The sequence below is a fragment of the Anoplophora glabripennis genome, unplaced genomic scaffold, assembly GCF_000390285.2.
Source record: "Anoplophora glabripennis isolate ALB-LARVAE unplaced genomic scaffold, Agla_2.0 scaffold708, whole genome shotgun sequence".
Classification (NCBI taxonomy): Eukaryota; Metazoa; Arthropoda; class Insecta; order Coleoptera; family Cerambycidae; genus Anoplophora; species Anoplophora glabripennis.
Window position 1 is genome coordinate 161,450 of NW_019417285.1, and position 11,577 is coordinate 173,026.

At 35.4% G+C, this 11,577-nt stretch overlaps 2 protein-coding genes across 2 annotated transcripts in view; one reads left to right on the forward strand and one right to left on the reverse strand.

Annotated features, from left to right (window-relative positions):
- The window catches only part of LOC111692238 (14 kDa phosphohistidine phosphatase-like), a 111,101-nt gene extending 108,987 nt beyond the window's left edge, over positions 1-2,114 (reverse strand). Inside the window, exon 1 of the mRNA XM_023456126.1 lies at positions 2,044-2,114. The gene's annotated coding sequence lies outside the window, so the exon portion shown is untranslated. The remainder of the gene's footprint in view (positions 1-2,043) is intronic.
- LOC108913814 (mitochondrial mRNA pseudouridine synthase Trub2) lies at positions 1,751-6,957 on the forward strand. Its single transcript, XM_018719439.2, has 5 exons — positions 1,751-1,992; positions 2,185-2,376; positions 2,436-2,652; positions 3,388-3,524; positions 6,606-6,957. Exons 1-5 carry the CDS (start codon positions 1,872-1,874, stop codon positions 6,851-6,853), a joined length of 915 nt encoding a protein of 304 aa, XP_018574955.1. The 5' UTR covers positions 1,751-1,871; the 3' UTR covers positions 6,854-6,957.
- The last annotated feature ends 4,620 nt before the right edge of the window (positions 6,958-11,577 follow it).

The following is an 11,577-nucleotide window of genomic DNA, read 5'->3' on the forward strand; positions in this document are numbered from 1 at the left end:
CATAAACATGACACTACCCCCGGGGTTTACACAGACGAGCCGGCGAAGCAAGAAGAGCGCCAGAAGAAAGGGCCCTAGCCGGCGGGGCCCAGCCAGGACAAAAGGAGGTCCCACAAAGCGCCTACACCGGCCGCATTTGCGGTCGGGGTAGACGACGGATGGGGCCCACCTACGAAGGCTGTCCAGGCCTACACGAGATGAGGCAGGATAAAGAGGGATAATCCCCCTCGATCCCAAATCATTGAGGCCAATTTCTAGCCATAGAATAATGGCGCGAGTTATTATACAGGGAGCCTCGAAGCAAAATGGATTGGCTATCTCTAGACTTTAGTTAAAGGTTAATTGTTTATTTTCAACCTACAACAAACTGAAATGGATAGAGTTGTACAATTATTTTTTATAGGTCATATACCACAGACCACCTAGACTGGCTTTTAGAGCAACTTTGGTGAAAACACTTTGGAGCCTGATTTGGAGCCCAGCGTTTAGTCGTATCCTAGCATTTGACGTGTACGCATCGCTGTGATTTCGATAATTAGACGTTTTATCATGGGCAAGTGTATTGTAAAACATTGTATAAATAGAAGTGATCGAGTTAGTGAAGAGAGACCAAAAGTTTCCTTCTTTAGGTAATTAAAAAAAAGGAATATATAAAAGGTAAATATGTACGCCATTTTTCGGTAACGTCACAAGTTTCCAGGGTTAGGTTTATAATTTTGTTCGCCCACATAGTGTAGTGATTAACGTGATAGTGTTATTATAAAATAATGAATGAATTACTGTAAAATATTTTTAGTAATTGTTTATTTTATGTGTCTTAAATTTTTATGAAATTTTACCAATTCCCGTCGTTTCGAGATAGCTGAAAATTAATTAAATATTTTTTTCAATTAGAGAAATCGCAAACAAAACTAATTTCAGATTCAGTATTCGTACAGTCAATTAATTTTTATTAAAGATCGTGGTTGTTTGACGTATCCATCTCGAGATGTCGTAGTAAGATGCTAAGAAACAGAAAAATTAATAAAATTTTTAAATAATGATGAACGCAGAACACCTAGGCTACAGAAAATTAAAATTGTTTATCATATATTAAAAAACTTTCTGAATGTGAACATATTTGAAAATTTGCATGAACATCAATTTGGTAATTTGCCTAACAATTGTAATCATTTAATAGAACTTGTAAGGGCTGAATGTGAAAAGTATATCGATGTACGAATAAATCATGAAGTCAAATTATTTAATTCGGTAAAATCTACGAAAAGACAAATATTAAATAAATTAATATTATTTAGAGGATAATAAATATATTTAAATTATTTTGTAGTTTTATCTAATATGACACTAAAATATACTATTTTCTGAATTACAAACTTAAAATTGAATATTTGTGATAAGATGCAATATAATGTTTAATATGTAATAAAAATATTACTTAATCTGGATCTGCTTAAAGATGCGTGCGATCAGATTGCCTTCCACACTCCACTTCCCCGGATTTTGCATTCACTGGTACCCGTGCATTGGAATTAATTACGGCCAGTCTAGTTGGTCTGTGGTCAAATACCGTTAAATCCTTTCTAGATTTTTCTATACTCTTTATCGCTGTTGCGGAGCAGATACATATACAACTGTGGCTTATTTATTTATAAAATTAAAAGTCGCTCTATTATTTGATCCCATGGGAAATTTGAATAGAGGAAAATTCGATTCGATGCTAACTTCCTTGCGGTGTGGAAGGAACCTCTGTTATATGTTTTGTGGTGGAACCGGACCGACATAACCACAAAATTATTATTTTAATAAACAATTTGTACTATAAAAATATGACTTATTAAGGATTGTTACACCGATTTTAAGATTGAATCATGTTAACGCGCGATGCAGAACTAATTTGGAATACTCTGAAAGGCATAATATGTGTTTACAAACCGGCGGAAGTCTCCACGAGAAGATTACGAACGACTATCATAAACAAGATATGTGCAGGTTAGTATCTATAATATAACAGCTGATTTAATTAATTTAAAGTCGACTTACTCAAATTTCTCTTTAAAAATTCGTCTTTGCACTCACTTCACCACTTGCCAAAATAACTCAACAAAAATCTAGACACGACTGCGCGTGCGTGTTGTTCTACCACTTATTTCAAATTCTCTGCATCTGCAACTTGATTTTTAGAACTAAACGAAATGGACGTGAGACCCCCTGAAGGATATGTAGCGATTGAAGGCAACCCTTCAAAAAATCTAACAGTTGTAGTAAGGCCAAATTATGCTGACCATCCTCTAGTCGTAGGCCCAAGATACCAGGAACAGGATTTACCTGTGAGCTGGTCAAACTATTTGGGACATAACACTTCTGGAGTACTAAGTAAGCAATAATTGAATAACATGTTGTGGTCAGTCAAAATAATTCATTTATTTCCTTAGTTTTTGGCTTAAGAAGTGGTACTAGGTGGGCGAAATTTGTTAGAGAGAATCTACCTACAAGGGCGTATAGAGTAAAAGGAGTTTTTGGACGAGCTACTGAGAATGGTTTTAAAGATGGGAAAGTTGTGGAAAGGTCTACTTGGAGACACATCAGGCAATGGAATTTGGAAAGACTGTTATCGTCAATGCAGGCTGCCCATCAGAAAAAAATGTTTGAGTAAGTAGGGCCACTGTGCTGTTAAAAACATTTATTAAATAGTAAAAATACTATTTAATAAATGTTTTTACTTTAAGCTTTGATGTCAATAAAAATTGGTTATTTTGGGGTCAGCTTACTACAAACAGTTATTTTAAATTCAGGTTTTCAATTAATTACTGCTTGAATTCAATAAATATTGCAATTTTTGACTATCCCTTATGTTGCATAATTTTAATTGAAAATGATCATTCACGCTTGAATTAAATACTGAAAATAGATTTACAAAACCGACAACGAAGTAAAAAGAAAGGGTTTATTGAAGAATATCTTCAGAATACCGTAATAAATCTTCTTCATTTCATCTTTATTTTTTGTAACTGTTGCCATTAATTAGAATAGAGTTTTCGGAAAGTATTCTATAACCGAAAGAATTCAATAGAATAAAAAAACATGCCGGGTTATATAAATAGAAAAGCCATATAAATTCTGGTGATTAAAGAGTGTGATTGAAGAGATTGTCCTTAGCTGTCTTAGAACCAATAACAAGAACGAAAATCAATATTAGAGCGGGTCTAAACGTGATGATAATAGTTCTGTCCCCACAGGCTTAGCCCGAGAACAGATCGAAGAAAGCCATTGTAAGTCTAATTATGGGAAATTATGTTGAAAAAAAGGAAACCGGGAAGGAAATAATATTTAATAGTTTTCTTACTTCAACTAACACTTGAATTATATATATTTTTTTATTTGTAGAATGTGTGGAGTAGATATGCAGTCCCAGCTGGCTTATGATCTAGCAATTAAAGGACCCATTAGACCTATAAATTCTAAAATCCCCATAATATATGGACTGAAATGTGTGGAATTCGAGCCACCAGGCTTCACGATAGGTAAATATGAAATATGTAACCTCTCAGTAGCAATCATATGTGGGGAATCCTAAAATTTCCAGTATATAAAGAAGAGGGTTGTAATGATTTATTTAACCGTTACAACAATTATATTTTGGGAAGAAGTAATCACACGCACTATAGTTAATATTAGACCAATCTAAGATTAATAATGGCTGTGGACATTTCCTTCAGTATTACTTGTTAAATTTTTATTTTTCCGCTTTTAAATTTCCAGACAAAATATTCGAATTCGAGTGCATCCTGTTGCCTACGTGTCGAACACATCCAAACGATAAATGTCGTAGACTACAGGGTGTCAAATATATTAGAATAGTTTTGGGTCTTCTTCTTCCTTTTCTAGTGGTTAGTCCTAATCAGTCCCATGGCATAATTAGGCCGATTGTGCTTCCCACTATTTAGTCCTATTCAGCAAGTAGTTTTGTTCTTGCCTTGGGTGCCAAATAGGATCTCCCCAGGAGCGTCATTCTACTACGTGCAAATCCTGGGCACTCGCCTAAGATATGCAGAGAAGTTTCATCCGCCGAATCACATCCTCGGCAGACCCGACTGTCTACAAGCTTTAACTTATGTAGAGGTTTCCTAAAGTGACAGTGTCCCGTTGTGATTCTCCTGAGCCGGATTTTATTCAAGCTCAGTAACTCATTTGCTCTTTCAAAGGATACTCCATGAGCTCCTTAGAATAACTATGTCCTGGCCTTGAAGTCCAGTATTTTCTGTGTTCTGTCTCAGTCCATTTGCCCAGGGCCCGCCAGACCACACTGGCAGATGTGCCACAGAAGGGCTCCAATGAACTCTGTCTCGGATCCCTTCCTAGCAAGTTCATCCGCTTTCTCGTTCCCACAAATGCCTTTATGTCCTGGCAGCCAACACAATCTGACTGTATTATTGATGGCCAGTTCAGTCAGCATTTGTAAACAATCCCACAGAAGTTTTGAACTTATCTTGCATGCATCATAATTTTGGTTAATCAGCCATTTTCAGTAGAAAGAAAAAAAAAAGGGAATATATTCTGTTCGACATCTTCACAGACCATGTGAATAGTGTAGCAAAGAGATTTTTAATACTAAAATTGTTTTAATGAACTATTAGCGAGCAAGTGGTTTTCGAATGTGTCCACCTTGTTGGGATTTTTTGCTAATTTGTATAGAAATACTATTGTCCAATTTGATTGTTCAGTCAAATTAAATATTTAATTATTCTTATTAATTTAATATTTCATTTATATTCTATAGTCTTGGCGACATAAAAATTTGGAATATAGTAAATGTTCTAGAGATGGTAATATTAAGAAAACCTCATTGTAAAATTCTGTGGAAACAATAAACCATTATTTACGGCATCCGCTATATAAACTTGTCCATAATAGACCAGGCAATAAAGAACGATTTACCCCAAAATATCTAGATTTTCGCGGCCCGGTCCGATTTTAATGCGGTTTTTTGCATTTTGTTCAGAAAGACCGTCGGAAAAAAGTCCCGCCTTTTTTATTATCCGGAAGTGGCGGAAATGCATCGCGGGTGCATAAAGTGCATCTAGAAGTGCATCGCATCCGAGAAACTTGCCAAAGTGCACAAAATACCGCAAAAATTGGTACTCGGGGGTTTTGGGGGCGCAGAATTCGAATATGCATATATCCAGTCCACCCGACCCCCCGGGGGCGACTTCCGGTCGCCTGGGGGGCGCGGGGGGCACGTGGATTGCAAGGATTTCCGAATGACTCGAAAAATGGATCTCGGGGGTTTTCGCAGGTGCTGATTCCGAGTTCGAGGGTGAAAAATATCCCCTGTGCTCGTGGAGGGGGCAGTGGGGGGTGGGGGATTATAATATTCATGAACTGGTAACATGGAATAATGAGTATTTTGGGGATAGAAAATTATAACATGTATAAATACACTTTTATACTTTAGAACAATAAATATATTTAAAAAAATTATCAGGCTTATCGTTTCTTATTCCAACCGAACTTTTTAGATTGAGTTTCGTCCCATGATTTTTCATTAATTTATATTCATCCTTCTTAGAAATAATCAGAAATAGTCATCGGACGCATTTGGCAGAGTCAGATTCGGAATAAGCACCGGCAAAAACCCCCCCGAGATCCATTTTTCCAGTCATTTCGAGAACTTTAAATTTCATACCCCCCTCCCCCTACCGCCCCCTCCACGAGCACAGGGGATATTTTACACTCTCGAATTCGGAATCAGCACCCGCGAAAACCCCCGAGAAAAACCATTTTTCCAGTCATTAGGAGAACCTTGCAATCCACGTGCCCCCGCGCCCCCCAGGCGGCCGGAAGTCGCCCCCCGGGGGGTCGGGTGGACTGGATATATGCATATTCGAATTCTGCGCCCCCAAAACCCCCGAGTACCAATTTTTGCGGTATTTTGTGCACTTTGGCAAGTTTCTCGGATGCGATGCACTTCTAGATGCACTTTATGCACCCGCGATGCATTTCCGCCACTTCCGGATAATAAAAAAGGCGGGACTTTTTTCCGACGGTCTTTCTGAACAAAATGCAAAAAACCGCATTAAAATCGGACCGGGCCGCGAAAATCTAGTTATTTTTCTCTTTATTGCCTGGTCTATAAATAGAGGATTTATTGTACTGCGTATTCCTGAAATTTCATTTTGTCATCGTTATTCATTTATTACTTTACCTACGACCACTACTGTAAATACTTAAAAACACACCATCTGCGATCAATGTAAGATTCCTATTACGTACGGTAAAAAAATCACACAGTTTTCCTAGCAACCGCCTAGCAACGGTCAATACAATACTGTTTGTATTGACTGTTGCTAGGCGGTTGCTAGGAAAACTGTACAATTTTTTTACCAAGCTGTGCGATTTTTTTACCGTACGTAAAATAGGAATCTTACATTGATCGCAGACGGTGTGTTTTTAAGTATTTACAGTAGTGGTCGTAGGTAAAGTATAGTACGTAATACGTGGTGTAATGCAATTATGCACTCATAGAATTTGTACTAACTTTTCCATTCGTGCTGTGTTGTAAAATGCTTTTTACAACACTTATTACGTAATATACTATTTTTCAGAAATCCAGTGTATAAATGAATACGAAACATATTTAAAAAGCTTGATACACGAGATTGGATGGAAACTCCACTCTACCGCTTACTGTACAGCTATAAAGTGTATTAGACACAGTTGCTTTACCCTGGACCATGCCCTGTTAATGAAACACTGGGATTTACAGAACATCGTCACCAATATAGAACAATGCAACAATATATTAAGTGAAAATGAACATTTGCTAAAACAAGAAAGTGTAGCATTGCGATAATGTATGCTGTGATTTTTTAATATCTGCGGCACATACATGCAGTGGAGATTTTAATGGTCACACGGTATATTTGAGTTTGTTAATGTTTGTATAATAAATGTATACATAAATGTGTATTTTTTATTTATAAAACACCAGACAAAAACCTTTTAAAGCCACTATAGATAAAACTTCAGAAATTGAAATTTAAATACATTTCTGCCAAGAGATGGCGTTAGGCTCTGGTATGAAAGCACAGTTTATTGAAGACTAAAGTGTATTCTGCAATGTTTGTTTAGGCAGAGATTTAAAAATGCTTGGTTTTTGACATACAGTTTTTTTTTCTGAACTTTGCCTAAAAATGAACGAATGAAAAATTATGAATTATTATTTACAATGCTTCCAAGTTTCCAATTGCAGAGGCCATTATGGAATGTCTTGGAGGATCACCATTGGGTGAAAGGTGGTTCTATCCATAACCTGTCCGTCCCCACAGAGCCTAGCTCAAGAACAACAAGGGCAGATCAGAGATTCCTAGCTAAATAAGTTAAACACGTCAAAGGTAATTCTGTAACTGGCTGTGACCAGATATACAGATCACGACATAAACCAAAAAACCATCACACTTTGAATATTAGCACAAGCCGTGAAAACCACAATTATGCAGGTATTTCACTTTTTATCCTTTATAAGAATATATAACTATGAACCGGAGTAACTAGTAAATAATTATCCAAAACAGTTTTTTATATGATTAGTCTTTGTCAAGGGTGATGATAGAACAGCCAGAATACAGGGTGTTTCTGTAAATGATGGCATTTGAATATACCCGGTATATGAAGGAGATTTGCCATTACTGACGTTCCACCACCGGCTTTTTGGAAAGTTTCTTAGCCCTTATTATTATGTATAACATTTAGTAATATTCAGTAATTGTTATTAATTGTATACAGGGCGTATTTAAATGGAGGGGCACAAATGATACCAGAGATTCCTTGGGTGAAAATAAGTCGATTTAACTTAACATACCTATATCCCATATACTTATTATCTATATACTGGTAGCCGGCTATAGGCCCCCGTGTACGGAATTGTCCGGAGAGAAGGAGATACTTTTCTGTCTCTCCCGAGGAATTAGAATCCAATGTGCATGCCCTGCACACAAAATCATGAACGAGTGGAGAGAGCAAGAGGGCTGTGGTCCTTACTACAGATTGCCCACTGCTTAGATTGTGACATTTTACTTATTGTATCTAGCGAAATTGTCACATTCTCGCATCGGCATCTGCTTCTGACGCATGCGCACCATTCCCTGTTTACTTGGCAAGGACAGAGCGATGAGGCTTTCCTTCCAGTCAAGATCCAAACAAAACTCATAGTATATAGATCCCAAATCGCATAATAAAATAGATACAGGGTGTCAAACTGAAAAATAAAAAATGGTTTTTCCTTAATAATTTCTATAATTTTAGTCATAAATATTTCAGAGAGATTTTTTAATGATGGGAAAAATAATATAATAATAATGATTTTTGAGTGTCGAGTACGAGGCACCCTCTACTGGCAACATTATGCATTAAATACGTAGTAACTTTTTTGCCAACCCCCGTATACAGCTTTTAGTAGCAAAATATGAAATATTAGACATTTTTGAACAAAAAAGGTATACTTATTGAAAATAGCTAAAGCCAACCGTTGAAGAGATATTTTTAATTACATAAATTAGTGTTACGGATTTATACCTCCACGAATACCAAGGTTCGAGTTGCTTAAATAAATAGAAAAATCGAGTAGATAAATGTCAGTTGATAATACTTGTAAATTGCAATTTTGAAGTATTAGTTTAAAGTGTTAATTGATTTTAGTCACTATTTACCTGCATCCTAGATATTAAATAGTTTTGGAATTGAATAAAATAACAAATTATGTATTCTAATCACGAGTATATCAATATGTTACAAGTATTTTTTAAATGTTACAAGAACTGTGCTGCTGCTGTATGACTTTATCATTCCAGATATCCCAATCGTCGTGTTCCTGCTAGAAAAACTTTTGCGGCGGTAGAAAGAAGACTTCGAGGAAACGGACACATTCAACCTTGTCCTGAAGGTACTGCGTCTTATTCGCGATGTAGAACTTGAAGAAGTTGTCCTTGCCAATTTACAAGATCAGAATTCTGAAACTAGTACCAGAAAATTGGCGACACACTATAACGTTTCACATACTACGATTTGGAAAATTGCAAATGATAATCTTTTATACCCCTACCATCTACAACCTGTGCAGGAATTGACTGCTGCGGATTTACCTAACAGGATAGATTTTTGTTAATGGTATATGAACATTTCAAGGGAAAACAGAAATATTTTATCCAGTATTTTGTTTGGTGATGAAGCGTCACTTCAAAGACATGGTTTAGTGAACCAACACAATAATCACTCATGGTCTGACGAAAATCCTCATCAAGTTTGTACATGCAAATTTCGACATAATTTTAGTTTAAATGTAGGAATCGTAGAAGATTATCTTATTGGTCCGTTTATATTCTTCCTCGGCGTCTCGGCGGAGCGGAATATTTGAGATTTTTAAATGAGCAACTCCCAATATTGCTTGAAGACGTGCCACTAGCTATCCGTGAATACATGTGATAAGCACATGAGGAAACTCCTGCTCATGGTACATTAGCAATGGTTAAATTTAAATTTTCCTGGGAGATGAATACTTCGAGGGAACGATACACCAGTCAATTGGCCTGCGCGACCACCGGATCTCATACCCATGGACTATTTTTATGGGGTCACTTAAAAAATGTTGTTTATTCCAACCCTATTGATAGTGTGGAGACGCTTCGTCAAAGAATTTTTGCAGCAGCTGAGGAAGTAAAGAATGACATACATATTTTTTCAAGAGTTCGTCGTAATTTTAATTGTAGAATTAGACTATGCTTACAGGAAAATGGAAATTACTTCAAAAATATATCCTTTAAAAAATCTTGTTTTTTTATTGTCGGCCAATTATTTCTCTGAAATTATCTGTTGACTGTTAAGTGACTTGGTTTTAGTTGTTTGCTCTTTTTTCTAATAGTTATTATTAAAGTAACAATAAATAGGTAAGTATTTTGCAATATTTTTTCACCTGAATTGTTATTTCATATGAGATTTCTTTAATGCAGAGTTTAAATAATTTCACATGGACAAGAAAATGTGTTTTTTAATAAAGACACCGAAAAAACAATTAAATAGAAATTATGCAATAAGTGTATTCACACCTGCAAATAATACGCAAAAATAGTAGAGTAAATTTAAAACAGGAAAAATAATGTTGTCTCAGTTCATTGATGCGCGCCCTTTTGGTCAAATTTTTGAATAGATTCACAACTAATAATTACTGTGAGGCAATTCGTTCTAAATTTATTAACAAAAGTGTCTGTTTATATCTTGGTATTCGTGGAGGTATAAATCCGTAACACTATAATTTATGAAATTAAAAATATCTCCGAAAGTATATTTTTTTTATTTAAAAAAGTCCAATATTTCATATTTTGTTACTAAAAGCGGTTTACGGGGGTTGGCAAAAAAGTTACTACATATCCAATGCAAAACGTTGCCTGCAGAGGGCGCCTCGTACTCGACACTCAAGAATCATTATTATATTATTTTTCCCATCATTAAAAAACCTCTTTGTTGAAAATTTGAAACATTTCTGACTAAAACTATAGAAATTATTAAAGAAAAACCATTTTTTATTTTTCACTTTGACACCCTGTATCTTTTTTATTATGCGACTTGGGATATAGGTATGTTAAGTTAAATCGACTTATTTTCACCGAAGAAATCTCTGGTATCATTTGTGCCCCTCCATTTAAATACCCTGTAGAAGCATTGTTACATATTTCTCAATACGTATTACGAAATTAATAGTTTTGTGTGACTACAAATGAAATAGCAGTTTTGTCAAACACATTTCCTTTTCCCCTTTTTCTCACCTCAACAAGAAAGAAAAACAATTGCATCAAATTTTACCGAGTTTTCTTTTTCTAACATAAGGTCTACTTGAAAAACCTATTTGGACCCCACCAGCATTATTTAACAATTTCCAGCATTATTTAGCTGTTTACTAGATATTAGCGAAGTGTAATTTAATATTAGTTGGGACACATTGTCGTGGATCTTGATTAACTCTCTGTTGCGTCGTTGCGTCAGTCTATCAACATCACAGACCACCTAGACTGGCCGTATCTAATGCCAATGCACGGATACCAGTGAATGCAAAATCCGGGGAAGTGGAGTGTGGAAGGCAATCTGATCGCGCGCATCTTTAAGCAGATCCGGATTAAGTAATATTTTTATTACATATTAAATATTATATTGCATCTTATGACAAATATTCAATTTTAAGTTTGTAATTCAGAAAATAGTATATTTTAGTGTCATATTAAATAAAACTACAAAATAATTTAAATATATTTATTATCCTCTAAATAATATTAATTTATTTAATATTTGTCTTTTCGTAGATTTTACCGAATTAAATAATTTGACTTCATGATTTATTCGTACATCGATATACTTTTCACATTCAGCCCTTACAAGTTCTATTAAATGATTACAATTGTTAGGCAAATTATCAAATTGATGTTCATGCAAATTTTCAAATATGTTCACATTCAGAAAGTTTTTTAATACATGATAAACAATTTTATTTTTCTGTAGCCTAGGTGTTCTGCTTTCATCATTATTAAAAAA